At 45.7% G+C, this 13,084-nt stretch overlaps 1 protein-coding gene across 1 annotated transcript in view; it reads right to left on the bottom strand.

Annotated features, from left to right (window-relative positions):
* Window positions 1-12,861, bottom strand: part of tmem132e (transmembrane protein 132E) — a 479,435-nt gene extending 466,574 nt beyond the window's left edge. The window contains exon 1 of the mRNA XM_061740292.1: window positions 11,919-12,861. Coding sequence (XP_061596276.1) covers window positions 11,919-11,979 — 61 coding nt within the window. The 5' untranslated portion in view covers window positions 11,980-12,861. The remainder of the gene's footprint in view (window positions 1-11,918) is intronic.
* Window positions 12,862-13,084: the final 223 nt, after the last annotated feature.

Below are 13,084 nucleotides of genomic sequence, written 5' to 3'. Positions count from 1 at the left end.
CCCTGAGACCTCACTAATGCTTTACTTTAATAACCAAAAACTTTCACTCGCTTAATGGAGCAGGTTCTTTATGCACTTCCCTGCTGTAAAGAGAGATGACATCTCTGGTTCCCGTGCACGCACTCATGGTTTCTAGTCACTTCATAGGTCAGAGGACCACATGCATTTTGCATGGGCCATGCGCCATGCCTACCGCTACTTCTACCGCTAACTGCTACTGCTACAGCTACCGCTAACTGCTACTTCTACTGCTACGTCAGGCCTGCAGCCGATGGCTACATCAGGGGAGAAACTTTCACAATTATTTCTCAAGCTAAATCTGAAGCACAACAGATGTAAAGACTAAGGCAGTGTAAAACGACACATGACTAATTTAGCAGTTTAAAGTGCTGCTAGTCAATTTTATACTGTACATCAAAGACAGCAGGGAAATTTTTACTGGAATGTGTAATTAATAGTCCGTCCCTGGGGTCTTCAGTTCTGGTCCTTGAGGTCCTCTATCCTTCATGTTTTAGATGCTTCCCAGCACACACCCGACTCAAAGCAGTAGGTTGTCACCATTTAGGGTTGCCAACCATCTCTTGAAAAACGGAATCGTCCCGTATTTATAAACTAAAGTACACGTCCCGTATTGAGCTAAAAAAGGGACGCACTTTGTCCCGTATTACTGTGAGTCAAAAAATAGTGCCAATGGAAAATGGCATTAAGCTGTTGAGTTCATAAGTAATTTTTTTCTGTTTTACTACAACTGTAGCCTGCAGTCATGGCCTTTGAGGCACAAATATGTTTACAAGTTTTCTACAGACTTTCTGTTTGCACTTTTGTTATTGCACTAAAAATGTGCACCATTACAGAATAGATGTTCTACTTTCTGTCCATTGTTTTATATCAATTTATACAATCTTAAGTTAAGCAAGACAGGTTTCTGTTTAAGAAAGATACTTATTTTATTCAGTTAATTTTGTTATTTTGTATTAAAGTGAATTGCTGGATAATAATTTGTTTTCCATGTGTTCATGGCATTCAAAAATATGCATCTAATTCAATTAAGGTTCGAATCAAATAGTTACAAAAAAAAATCGTTTCACTCACAAAAAAAGGGGGGCTAAAAAAAATTCACCACGCCAGGAAAGGTGAAGGCAATCGGGTTGGCCGGCCCAGCTGATGAGGTGTCCCTTATTTATTTTTCAGGGAGTTGGCAACCTTATCACCATTTTGGTGAAGATTTCTACGTCATCAGGATGGAAGGGTGCTCAACGCCTCAATTGTGTGGCTCAAATCCAATTTCTTGCAGTAAAAGTATGTAAACAGTTTTAAAGATTCTCACACACACACACACACACACACACACACACACACACACACACACACACACACACACACACACACACACACACACACACACACACACACACACACACACACACACACACACACACACACACACACACACACACACACACACACACACACACGGAAAACAATCCCCCTGGATGTTGAAGCCCGTAATGTCCAGAGCATAGGTGCAGGACCAACCTCAGGGCACAACCTGCTCCCTCACAAACCTTCCAGTATTTGATCGTCATGTTGACATCAGCCACAGTGGCTCACTGGATTTCCACGAGATACGGGAGCAATATTGGAACAACAGATCGCTTCTGCACGGGAGCTCCATGGGATATTATGGGCTTCACAGCTCAAATTACATGATCCCTCTTTAAAATAAAAAAGGGGGGGGGGGGGCTGTAATTGATCTGCATGATGCATATAATTCTTATTTTTATAACTGTAGATTTCTATTAGTCGTGATGTCAAGGGTCAGAGGTGATGCTCTCATGCACGCAGCTCGGACTACATCCTGAATCAGTAGTCTGCTCGCCAGAAGCAGAAGTGTTGGAAAACGGTGATGATTCCAGCCCATAATGCGCTTTTATGTTTGATTCTGATTCATTTCTGACACTTCACAATGTTGATTTGTTTCTGGATTTGAATACTTAGCAAGTATCTCATTGTCAGCGACTGAGTCTCTGAATTATCCATGAAAACAACCCCCACAGAAGCCCATTTTTATCTGGGGTTTTGTACATAACATGATCACTGAAGTCGGGCAAATCCAGCGCACTCAATGTTATGGTGGCCTCATTTGTAAAGCATTTGTTTTTGTGTGTTAAAAAAAATTTTTAAATCATCAATATGATGAAAATTTGAGTTGTATTTTTAGCAGATCAGCCGACTGGATTCAGGCGTGCCAGACAGCGTTATTGAATGGCGTCACAGTAAACTGTGGTATGTGCTTTTATTTGAAAATGTATTGATTTTGACTTCCGAGAAAATGTTCCTGGCCCAGATGCACTCGTGCCGAGGGCCACAGACACACTACCAGCCGAGCGGGACTTCTTTATTATTTGTGCCTTTGTGCAACCAGAGTCAAATCAGACAAAGTGGATCCAAACTGAATCCCACAAAATGGGAGAAAAGCCAAAAAAGGCAGGGATGAGAGGAAATGTTAACATCTTGTCAAGATCAGGAAACGAACAAGAGAAACTGACGGCTACATCCAACATCCTGAGGCAGGTAACACACACATCAAGAATCACAACAGAGAAGTCAGCTTTGTTCTGCAACTGCATTCAGCCTTCATACGTCCAAAATCTTGCATCACCCTGTTGGAACAGTATCATGAGAGACTGACGAGTGCAGCGACTCAAATGTTTTCTAACACAAACAACACTCGCCTACGTTAGAGGAGCTCCTAACAACTACAGGTTACTTCAGAAGATACAAGGACCTCCAGTCTTCAGATGCTCTCCGCCCCGTGGTGTCGGCCCTCAGTGTGGGTCCGACTGCAAAGAGCCTTTCTGCCTATCAATATTTTACACCCAAATATCGAGGGAAATAAATGTGATGTTTTCCTTTAATCCCTGGGCCTTTTTAAATTTGAGAAACTCGCCCCAAGATGAAAGAAGCATTTTCTCATTTTAAAACCTAAAAATGCTCCTCGGGGAAAATACTGCAGCCACGTCTTGTGTGAAATCACCAGGACGAGGGGGGCAGGTTGTATCAGCTGTCATTCTTACGTGGCGCTGGCGAGGAAACAAATAACTAGATCAGAAAACGTTGCAGCCGTCTCCACAGAGCTTATGGTCAGACATCAGGACTGATGCACAGGAGCGCAGCGCTGGCTCATGTACTTGTCCCCCTCTGCCATGTTGACGATGAGAAACAGCGGTGGAACTTCGAGAGCTCCAGCGGGGCTGAGCTGGAGCAGAGAAAGAAAGAAAAAAAAACTAATCCCACAGCTGAAACCAATATTGTGCTGAGAAAGAATTAAGTGTTGGCTGATGGTAGAGGAGGAAGCCGAGTCTGGCTGCCAGACAGCAGCATTCATTCCTGCGTCCTTAAGCAGATTTGTAGCGCTGGGAAATCAGTACGAGGGGGAGAAGAGATACTGCAAGATATGCTGAAAGATAAAAAATCTTGTTATATTTCTTCCATTTACATTGAAATTATTGCAAACAGATTGTCCACATGGGGCCCACTGGGACATGGTGCTGATACGCAAACGCGTCTTTACCAGATGGAGCATCGCCTCCGACTGCGTTGCTCTCAGCGGCTTCACACCATTCTTATGCTTTAAGAAGTCCATTCAATATTTATTTAATGCTGTGAAACCTGGTGACTTCCTTTAAGTAGGTCCTCCTTACACAGAAGACAACGTTGATGCCAACAGATAGATTCATTCCAGAGACTTCACTGTGCGTTTTACTTTTGAAGAACCGATAAAGGTAAATGTGTCAGCCACTTAAAGCGCAATAATGCTCCCAAACACGGCTGCAGACTCCCATCAGGGAACACCGAGTGAATGTTGATGACAGGAAGTGAGTATGGTGTCATTACTTGGCTTCACTTCTTTTCAAGAAATAACTGAATCGATGAAGATGTTACACCACAAAAGTATTTGATTAATCAAGTCTCAAGTCTGAACAAGACAGAAGTCAACGAATTTGGTAGATTTTTCAGAAATCAGGCCCATCTATGGTGGATTTATGACGTTCGGTTCACCCACCCATCTTAAGATGCACCATCCATTTCTTTCATGGTTGAGTATGAAGACAATACTTTATTACTATAAACAACGAATGAAAAACATTTATTAAACACCAACTTATGAGATAAAACGAGAATGTGACATATTCATTTGTTACTACCAGCTAGAGAGAAATTACTGGACATTTGTGGTGAAAATACATCATTTAGTCATATTTAGACTGATAATTGTTTAATTAACCCTTTATTTGGTGCATCGCTTCAGCTAATTAACCATGCGCCGCTGCGGGACGATGACGTTTAGCAGTTAAAAAGCTCAACAGCTGCTTTTAAACACAGCTGCGCTGGAGTTTATCACGATGTTTAAGCATGTTCAAATGTTACATGAGATATTAACTGTAATAATTGTAATATATAAGATAAAATGTACATGACCCATTTAAAAAAAAGGCATGTCACAAGTACTGCCTACACCAGCATGCAGACAGCAAGTACTACAAGTATCACAGGTGACACAAACGGTGTTGTCTACACCTGGTAAGGAAGAAAAGAAAACGTGAATCTTTGCAACGCGTCCATCATAATGAACGGCGATGACGCTGCCGTCTTCAAACCTCCCCTTCAATCTGACGACGAAAAAAGACAGAAGTTATCTGCTCTCCTAAACACCCTCGTCTCGAGCCAAGTGATAAACTGTCTTCTGGAGCCTCAGCTGTTGGTATCAGAACATCTGAACGTGCCGTGACCCGTTTCCCAGAGGGCAGTTGGGTTTATGAGTGCAGATAAGCCTTGCTCTGCAAGGGTTTGCAATCCAGGTACCAAAGCAGCATGCATGTGCGTGTGCGTGTGCATGTGCGCGTGCAGCGCGGGGTGCTCTGCTCCTGCAGGCCATTCTTGCTCCAATATTCCCCATAGTTTCTTTTGCCAAATTTAAAGTGGGCACGTTCAGCATAACCTTTCCTTCCTCAGAAAGCTCATCCTCTGTCAGCGCATCAGGGGAGACAACTTATTAACTGGGAGCTATACTGCCACATCAAGCCACCATGAATTAGAGGGAAATTATTATACCCTCGTAAGAGCACAGAGAGAAGCATGCCTCAGCGGGTGCCGTGATACGTAGACAATAAAGCCTTACAGGTCTTACATAAAGGCCGAGCAGTGTCCGAGGGGCAGTGGAAAGTGCCTTTGTATAAGTGCAAAGTGTGTAAATGTAAAATTACGGTTTTTAAGGTGTATTCAAGTCTGACTAACAGCACCAACCAGCAGGGAAAGCCATAAGCCATGTCTGATTAAAAAACACCCTGCAGAAACTGAAGAGGACCTTCAGACTGCACGTGCGCTCCGCTCACGGGCAACCCGCTACTTCATGGACTTCAAGCAGAGCTGAGAAATACGCACGCGATCCCACAATCTTCCCTTCCCTTTGTTCCTTCAGCAAACCGGCACATTTGTTTCCATTGCAGAGATGTTCACAGCAAATGTCATGGGTCAGACAGCTTGTGCAGGAAAGATGCGGGTGGGTGGGAGGGGGTGCAAGCGGAAGAAACCCCTCAGAGAAACTTGGGAAGCACACAGTCGCACAGTGAAGAGGAACTTGTGTCCTTGATGCATATCTGCATATTCATCTGCTGCATGTGCATCGTACAATACAACGGTGATCACCCGCCACTTCTCATGAAAAATTAGCATGTGCAGGATAATTATCGCATGCGACTTGGCTATACCTACAGCGACGACAGCCGAGCAGGTGGCGGATCATTTTTGACAGATTTCTTTCAGCTACGAATAACAAAGAAACATCTCACACGTTTCATAAAGACAAAGCAGATGGGATGCGACGCAACTTGAAAAACTGATTACAGTCATTGAAGTTGAGAGAAATGTCTGGCAGACGTCCAGCTAAACTACCCCGACAGACACATGAAGTCAGAGATCGTTAAATCCACGTGAACAGACGGACTTCTGGAGTCGTAACCAGCTGATCGGTGCTGGAAGCATGAGCCACATGTAGCTTTGTGTCTCGCTCAGTGTTTCACGTTTTAACATTGCACCTTCCTCGTGAGCAGGATGTCTGCTAACCCAGCTGTGCACACCCCGGACAGCTGACCAGTCCAGTGCACGTCCACACCGTTCATCCACAGCAAGGGCCTGCTGCTGCCGTCAGCTTTTAACTTCTGGATCACTTCACATCAACATAAACTGAGTTAAACCACTGCACATACATTCACGACTTAATCTGTATAGGTTTGGACTGGGAGAGCGGACAACCATCTCCAAATGAAGCTCATACATGGGGGGAAGATTTGTCAAAAATAAAAAAACATGGCATTTTTATCTTTCTAGTAATTGAGTTTCATTTATAAAATCCCCCTAGAGATGTTAAATACCTCCTAGAAGAAGATCAGTGACATGGTAAAGTGAGTGACGCAGAGTGTCATAGAGCCTCCACCATCATCATCATGGTAAACATAACTAAACAGACGTCTGAGAACAGCGTTACGTTAACCCACCACCAACGAAGGCTCTCAGGGAGTCAGCGAGACCGGGTGTGTGTTGGTGCCGTGCCCGGTGAGAACCAAGAAGCGTGGCCAGTATCTGCACATACAACAGAAGGGTGCATCACCCTGCTGAGACACCCATTGTCCACTTGTATAAAGCTTGCTAAGCACGCAGACTAAACCTGTGAAGCCTCTCCCTTCAGCTCTGGATGACAAAGGCATCACATGGGTTCAAATCACAGCAGCCCTTCAGGAAACCATCTTTAGTTCATCTGATAGCGGTCAAAGCTGTGGGAACCTTTTAAGTGGAGTCCACAACCTAAAAGGCATTTAATGTGTCCAGCTGACATCAGAAGCCAATGCTCAGGTACGGTAGTGACAGCCAATGCATTTAAAACATGTTCAATGCACTTTTAAACATTTGAATAGTGTAGCTGTTGCTCATTTTAACAAACATTTCAGCAGGAGAGGAAAGTACGTAAAAAACGTCCATAGATTGCACTTCCCTAATTGAGATTTTATATATCGTGAACTAATAATTCATGTTGCACTTAATCATAACTCTACGCAGCGGGGCTTCATACAGGCTGAGACTCAAATGATGATGTGCTCACAGCAAACAGACTCCTACCGAGGCATTCACCCCTGCTAAGAAAGAAAGTTATAAAACAGGGACGCTTTCAGGATTTCAAACATTTCAATATCAAAAGCACCAGCTGTAAGGTCTGCCAAGAAATGGGGTAATGCATTGTAAAAAAAATTAATGCACGGATTCACCCAGGCCTTTAAGAAGCCCCGAAGCAGACAACAGAGGCCTTCCCCATCACGCTACATCGTCAGCGATCGGTGCTTCATAAAAGGTTCCTTTCATCAGTGATAAAGGACAACATCCTTAGAATTCACTAAACAGCCACTACAGCAAAGCAAAGGCTCGGAGGAGAGAACTGGGAGCACAACAGCAGCTCGAAGCCACGAACGGGTGGAAGCATAGGCGTGCTTTAAAGCGCTTCCAAGGGTCTTTTTTGTAATCAAAAAGAAGTGCCTCCGAGAAGCTGCTCATTTGTGCTCTTAAATAAAGAAAAATCCATTATAACTGAATGACAGACCCACCTAGAAAATGTGACTGCAGCGAGAACATAGTTTCAGCTTTGTGTCCACCCATCACTAAAAAAAAATATGTATATATATATATATATATATATATATATATATATATATAGATAGTTAAGTTGTAAGATGCTATTAACAAAAGTGGAATAAACCCTCCCTTGAACGAGACGTTGTTGCTAAACCTGAAAATAATAATAGGCGGCATGTCTATAAACAAGAGTGGGAGGGGCCCCATCCCCACCAGAACATAACATGGTTGACGAGGCAACGACGCAGCATCCCCGACTCGTCTGCAGGCTGGACGGGTCGACATGCCCAGGTTTCTGCTCCCAGCGGGGCTGCAGAGACAACGGACAACAGAAAAAGCTCTCCACGTGCAGCAGCGGAGCAAAGACTTTATTTCATTGCATGTAAATCAAGTCGGCTGGAATGAGAGCTGCTGTGTCACACTGCCGCTTTGTCTCCTCTCAGAAATGGGCCGGAGCTGGGAGGGCTGCCAGCTGCATCCTCACCGTGACTGGACATCGGGAAACGCAGCTCCGCGGGCAGCGTGGTAGCTGCAGACACGGCCCTGAGCAATCAGTGCTGCTTAATCACCGCATCTGCCACACTTAACTCCCTGTAGCAGTTGGACGTAATCTGCTCAATCCCATTTACTCCAGCGACCCGCTCTGGTCGTCTTGGCTGCCGTGCGGCTCCTCGCCAGGCCGCGGTGATAAACCAAACTCAGTTTATTGAGATCAGTTTATTGAGATCAGTTTACTGCACGCACATCTGAAGACGATGTGTCAAAACCTTATTACATTGTTGAAATAAATCTGCCTTAATCTGACTTGTAAGAATGACTTATAACTTCCAGGAAGTGTTGACTAGCTCTCGCTCTCATACCACCATCATCGGGTACGTAGCTACCTAGCTTTGCACTCGTCTCCTGGTTGTCTCCCGTGACAACCGTGCATCCGTCTGCAGCATCGACGCGATGAAGCAAGCTCATAGATCGGGAGTGGACGTCACAGCAGAGGCTTTGCCAGGCTGCAGTCAGAAGATCGGGACATCTCACACTCAACTTGGACTTGAATAATGGTACGAATGGACTTCAGTAATGAGACCCCTCATGAGACCCCTGACCCGGAGGCCACGGCAGAGGGAGAATAAAGCCAACAGCACCAAAAAACAACAACAAGCAAAAAAGGAAACATGGTCCTGGCTAAGAAGAAGAGGCAAGTCCAATTCATTAGTGGGACTTCTGACCCCGGAGGGAAATCCTCTCAGGTGGTCTTTGGTACCATCTGGACCTTTGAGACGACTGCTGTCAAACCAGTCACAATTCTTTCATGACACTCACCCTTCATCTTTGTGGTGGATACCGGGATTTAGAGGTTGGTGGAAGTAATGATCAGAACAAGAGGAACTTTTCTGACAGGGTTGTAAAGCGACCCAACCTCCAGGCCGATGAAGGGAACGTTGGAGCAAAACAACTCCTTCAAAAGCACTTTAAGACAGAAGCTGATGCTAATGTGGAACCAACAAAGTCTCTGAGTCCAAAACAAACAAACAAGAAGACGATCTAAGTGACTTCTCCGGTTGTGGGCTTCCCGGTTCAGATGACCAGCCGTCTAAATCCCTCGAACGTCTTGTCAGGATGATCAAACACCCAAATCTGAAGTATTGTAATTCAAACCTAGAAATAAAGTCACATTGAGAAACAAGAAGGTCCTTCAGTCAAACCCCCCCGCTCCAGACCCCCACCTGCATGTGGACAGGAGCTGATCCAGGTCTTAGACAGACCCCTGCCAGGCTTTTATTGGAGAATACACACATTTACCTTTTATACTGATTACAACATTAAGGATGATGATAAGAAGGTTCATTACAGTAAAAAGTGTGCGGTACTGCTTGTGCACGCTGTCCTTCTCTTGAGGCGCTCTCAGAAACTGTTTTAGCTTGCAAGTGTCTGCAAGAAATTATGTTTCTAGTATAAGAGTGGCTCGCAATTTTTCTGTGTATGAGGGAAGGAGATGCTCAACGTCTCCGGTAGAGTTGTCCCGATCCGATCACGTGATCGGAAATCGGGGCCGATCACGTGATTGCAGACTCGATCCGGACTCGGACATTATGAGCCGATCAGGAATCGGATATATATATCAGGGTTTCCGTTGTCCGGTAATTGCCGGACTTTGTCCGGTAAAATATGCCGAAGTCCGGTATTTTATAATCTCTACGGTCAAAATGTCCGGTGAAAATACTCACTGGCGCCGACATCCACGTGTGCGTTGAGTTATGGTCCCGCGTCGCACCGACGCAGAGTCTACAGCGTAGGGTTCGCGGTGACGCGCACCCTGCGCGTCACACCCTGCGTTGGTGTGACGCGGAACCATAAATCAACGCACACGTGGATGTCGGCGCCAGTGAGTATTTTCACCGGACATTTTGACCGGAGAGATTATAAAATACCGGACTTCTGCATATTTTACCGGACAAAGTCAACGCACACGTGGAGTAGTGGGCTCGCAGCCATACACCCCATGCGCGGAGAGCACCGCATGCGCGCAGAGCACGCCTGTTTGTTTTGAAGCTGAAGCAGCCCTATGCTATCATGTCTGTTGTGTGGAATTACTTCATATAATGATCAATCACTGAGATATATTGCGCACGACAGCCAGAACTCAGGTACCAAAGTCAACAAGAAAAAGTGCATGATGAGTTAATTAAATTATGAGAAGAAGAAGAAGAAAAAGAAGGAAAAAAAAAGGAAAAGGAGAAGTTCTCCTTTTCAAATAACAATATAAATAAAATGTTACCAAACAAAATGATGAATAAAAATTACCTGTAATGGCAGGCAACACATCAGCTGCAGATGCAGTCTCTCTGCTCATTAAAATTTTTTATACTGACTTAAGAATGTTCAAGCTGCCTACCTCCTATGTGCTCAGTTTACAGTACACATGTTAAAATATAATAAAAGGGTCATCCTGCATAATTTTATTTTCTCTTCTTCATTTTTTATTGTTTTATAAAAGTATCGGATCGGGACTCGGTATCGGCAAGTCCTCAAAATCAAAGGACTCGGACTCGGACTCGGGGGCAAAAAAACCTGATCGGGACATCCCTAGTCTCCGGGGTGTGTGTGTGTGTGTGTGTGTGTGTGTGTGTGTGTGTGTGGTGGTGGTGGTGGGGGTCATCTGAAGACACCTCAGAGACAGTTGGACGCAGCGACTTCATCACCCAGGAAGTTTGGTCTCTCCGGCCTCAGCAGAGCTGACCACAGGCACTGGGGGGGGGTTTGTGTGGGCAGAGCATTGCAGCACCAATGTTGGTGAAACCATCGCTTTAGTGCACGCACATGCATTTCTTTTGTGTGGTAATGAAACTGAGGCAAGACATGCAAGAGAAAGTGAGCAGCAGAGGGGATATCATGTCTGAACGTCTGATAGTTGGCTGCATGGGGTTGTTATGCAGTACATATGAGTGGAATCGCTCCGTACCCCCGTGCAGCAAACTCACGAGCATCCACTCCTAATTCAGTGTCTGCAAATGAGCCTCTCTAAATGTGGCTGGAAATACCCAGTGTGCCTCACAGCAGTGCTCTTAATCTGTGCGGTGCAATGACACTTGCTGTTCAGTGCTGTAAACGGAGCTGCGGTGCTGCATCCATGAAAGAAAGAGGGAGGTTAGTGTTTTCAGTCCAAAACAGGGACTGGATCAGTGGGACAGAAACCTTTGAGGACATTTGTAGAGGATTTCACACACTCGGCTGTGCATGTGTGGCTGTATCCGTATGTGCGTTGTTAAGAGCCCTCACTCTTAAAGGAGAGGACTTTGAACTGAGGCAGAAAACGGGAATTAGGAGATGGCACATAGTTGTGTTGCTCCGCGGCCCTTGAGAGAGAGGGGATTATGTAGATCACTATTCCAGCTCTCAAAACGTACTTATCCCCGCTGGATTTCTTTAAAAAAAAATTAAAAATATTCTAAATAGGATTATTATTCATTTGATTTCGTGAAGGATTTTTTTAATTATGTTGCCATAAAGGAAATAAAGAGCATAGATGTTGACAGACATTTGTTTTGGCGCCTTAAACGTATAACAAGATTATATGTGCGTGTCTGAGCGCGTTCATGGGAAGAAGGTCCCCGTCCAAGAGTGACCAATCGCCACAGCAGCTACCTCTGCAGCTGCGTGCACTAAACTGGCACCACTCTGCGCTACAGAGCTCTGCTGAAGCGCTGCCGGAGGGGGGGTGGGTACGGGGGGGCACTCACCACATGAAAGCACCGCCACACAGATGAAGGGAGTCCATCCGAAATGCCGTGCACCTGACATGGTAGAGATCCCAGCTGGTGGATGTTAAATCCCAGTTGCCTCCAGTGGTCAGCCGATGGTGTTGAGGTGTCGTCGCAGATCTTCACGGCCTTAACTTGGATGATGCGCAATAGTCGGATGCGTATCGGCACGTGAGTGTGTACCAGTGCGCGTTGGACCGCGGTCGGGGTCTTCCAGAGATGTTACAGTCTGTCTTCCAGTCTACCCACAGTCCTCAAGCACGACGGGAGATTCAAAGAAAAAGGGGAAAGTGTTTGTCACCACAACCTATGAGGAGAAAGTTAGTTATCCTTGTCTGAAATAGGCAACTTGGGAGGAAAGGAAAAAAAGCTTTTCCGATGAGGCTCTGGGGTCCTCGCGCAAAACCAGACAAATGCGCACCAGAAACGCATCAATCAATCAGCGGTCATCAGTGGCGCGGTGACGCGCGCTGGCTCAACACGCGGAGACGCTGTACAGTCTCTCCGAACTGGGATAGACTCGTCAAAAATCACAGCCAGAGGCAAGACACATGAGTTTTAAGCGTGCCTGCGTGATTGGTCACTCTCCAAATGAGCATATGAAGAGGACGAGATTCCGTGCGCACGGAGTCGTGTGGACGCAGCGGAGGAGAGGATGCATCCGCCGGATCCGCGCCGCTCTGCTTCAGCTGTCCCCGACTTCACCACAAAATCACCATCGCAGACAAAACCAATACATTCTGAGAAAAAAAAAAAAAAAAAAGTGGTGTTCAAACATTAAAATATCCAAGAAGAAAAACGAAGGTCCGGGCTGCCGGCAAAGAGCCGTGTTCCCCTCACTGTTCCGGCGGCTGACCAACCGCAGCGCGCTGCGACGGCCAGCTGGGACTCATCATGCTCTGATTGAGGGGGGGAGACATCCCGGAGACACCCTGAATCCACCCTGGAGACACGCTACTTCTTTCCTCGTTTTACTTTGAGAGCCGGAGCGCAGCGCATCCAGGCTGCTGCCGGGAGTCTGGGGAAAACAGCCAACTCCGTCCGAACTTGCCGTTTAATCCCAATTACGTAACTTGACCGCGGCTTTTCCGAGTGTTTCGGCGGGACACGAGTCTCTCGTGGCCTCCGTTTCCAACTTGCAGATC

Source organism: Cololabis saira, chromosome 14 (genome assembly GCF_033807715.1).
Source record: "Cololabis saira isolate AMF1-May2022 chromosome 14, fColSai1.1, whole genome shotgun sequence".
NCBI classification, from domain to species: domain Eukaryota; kingdom Metazoa; phylum Chordata; class Actinopteri; order Beloniformes; family Belonidae; genus Cololabis; species Cololabis saira.
This window is presented reverse-complemented; position numbering and strand designations above follow the sequence as displayed.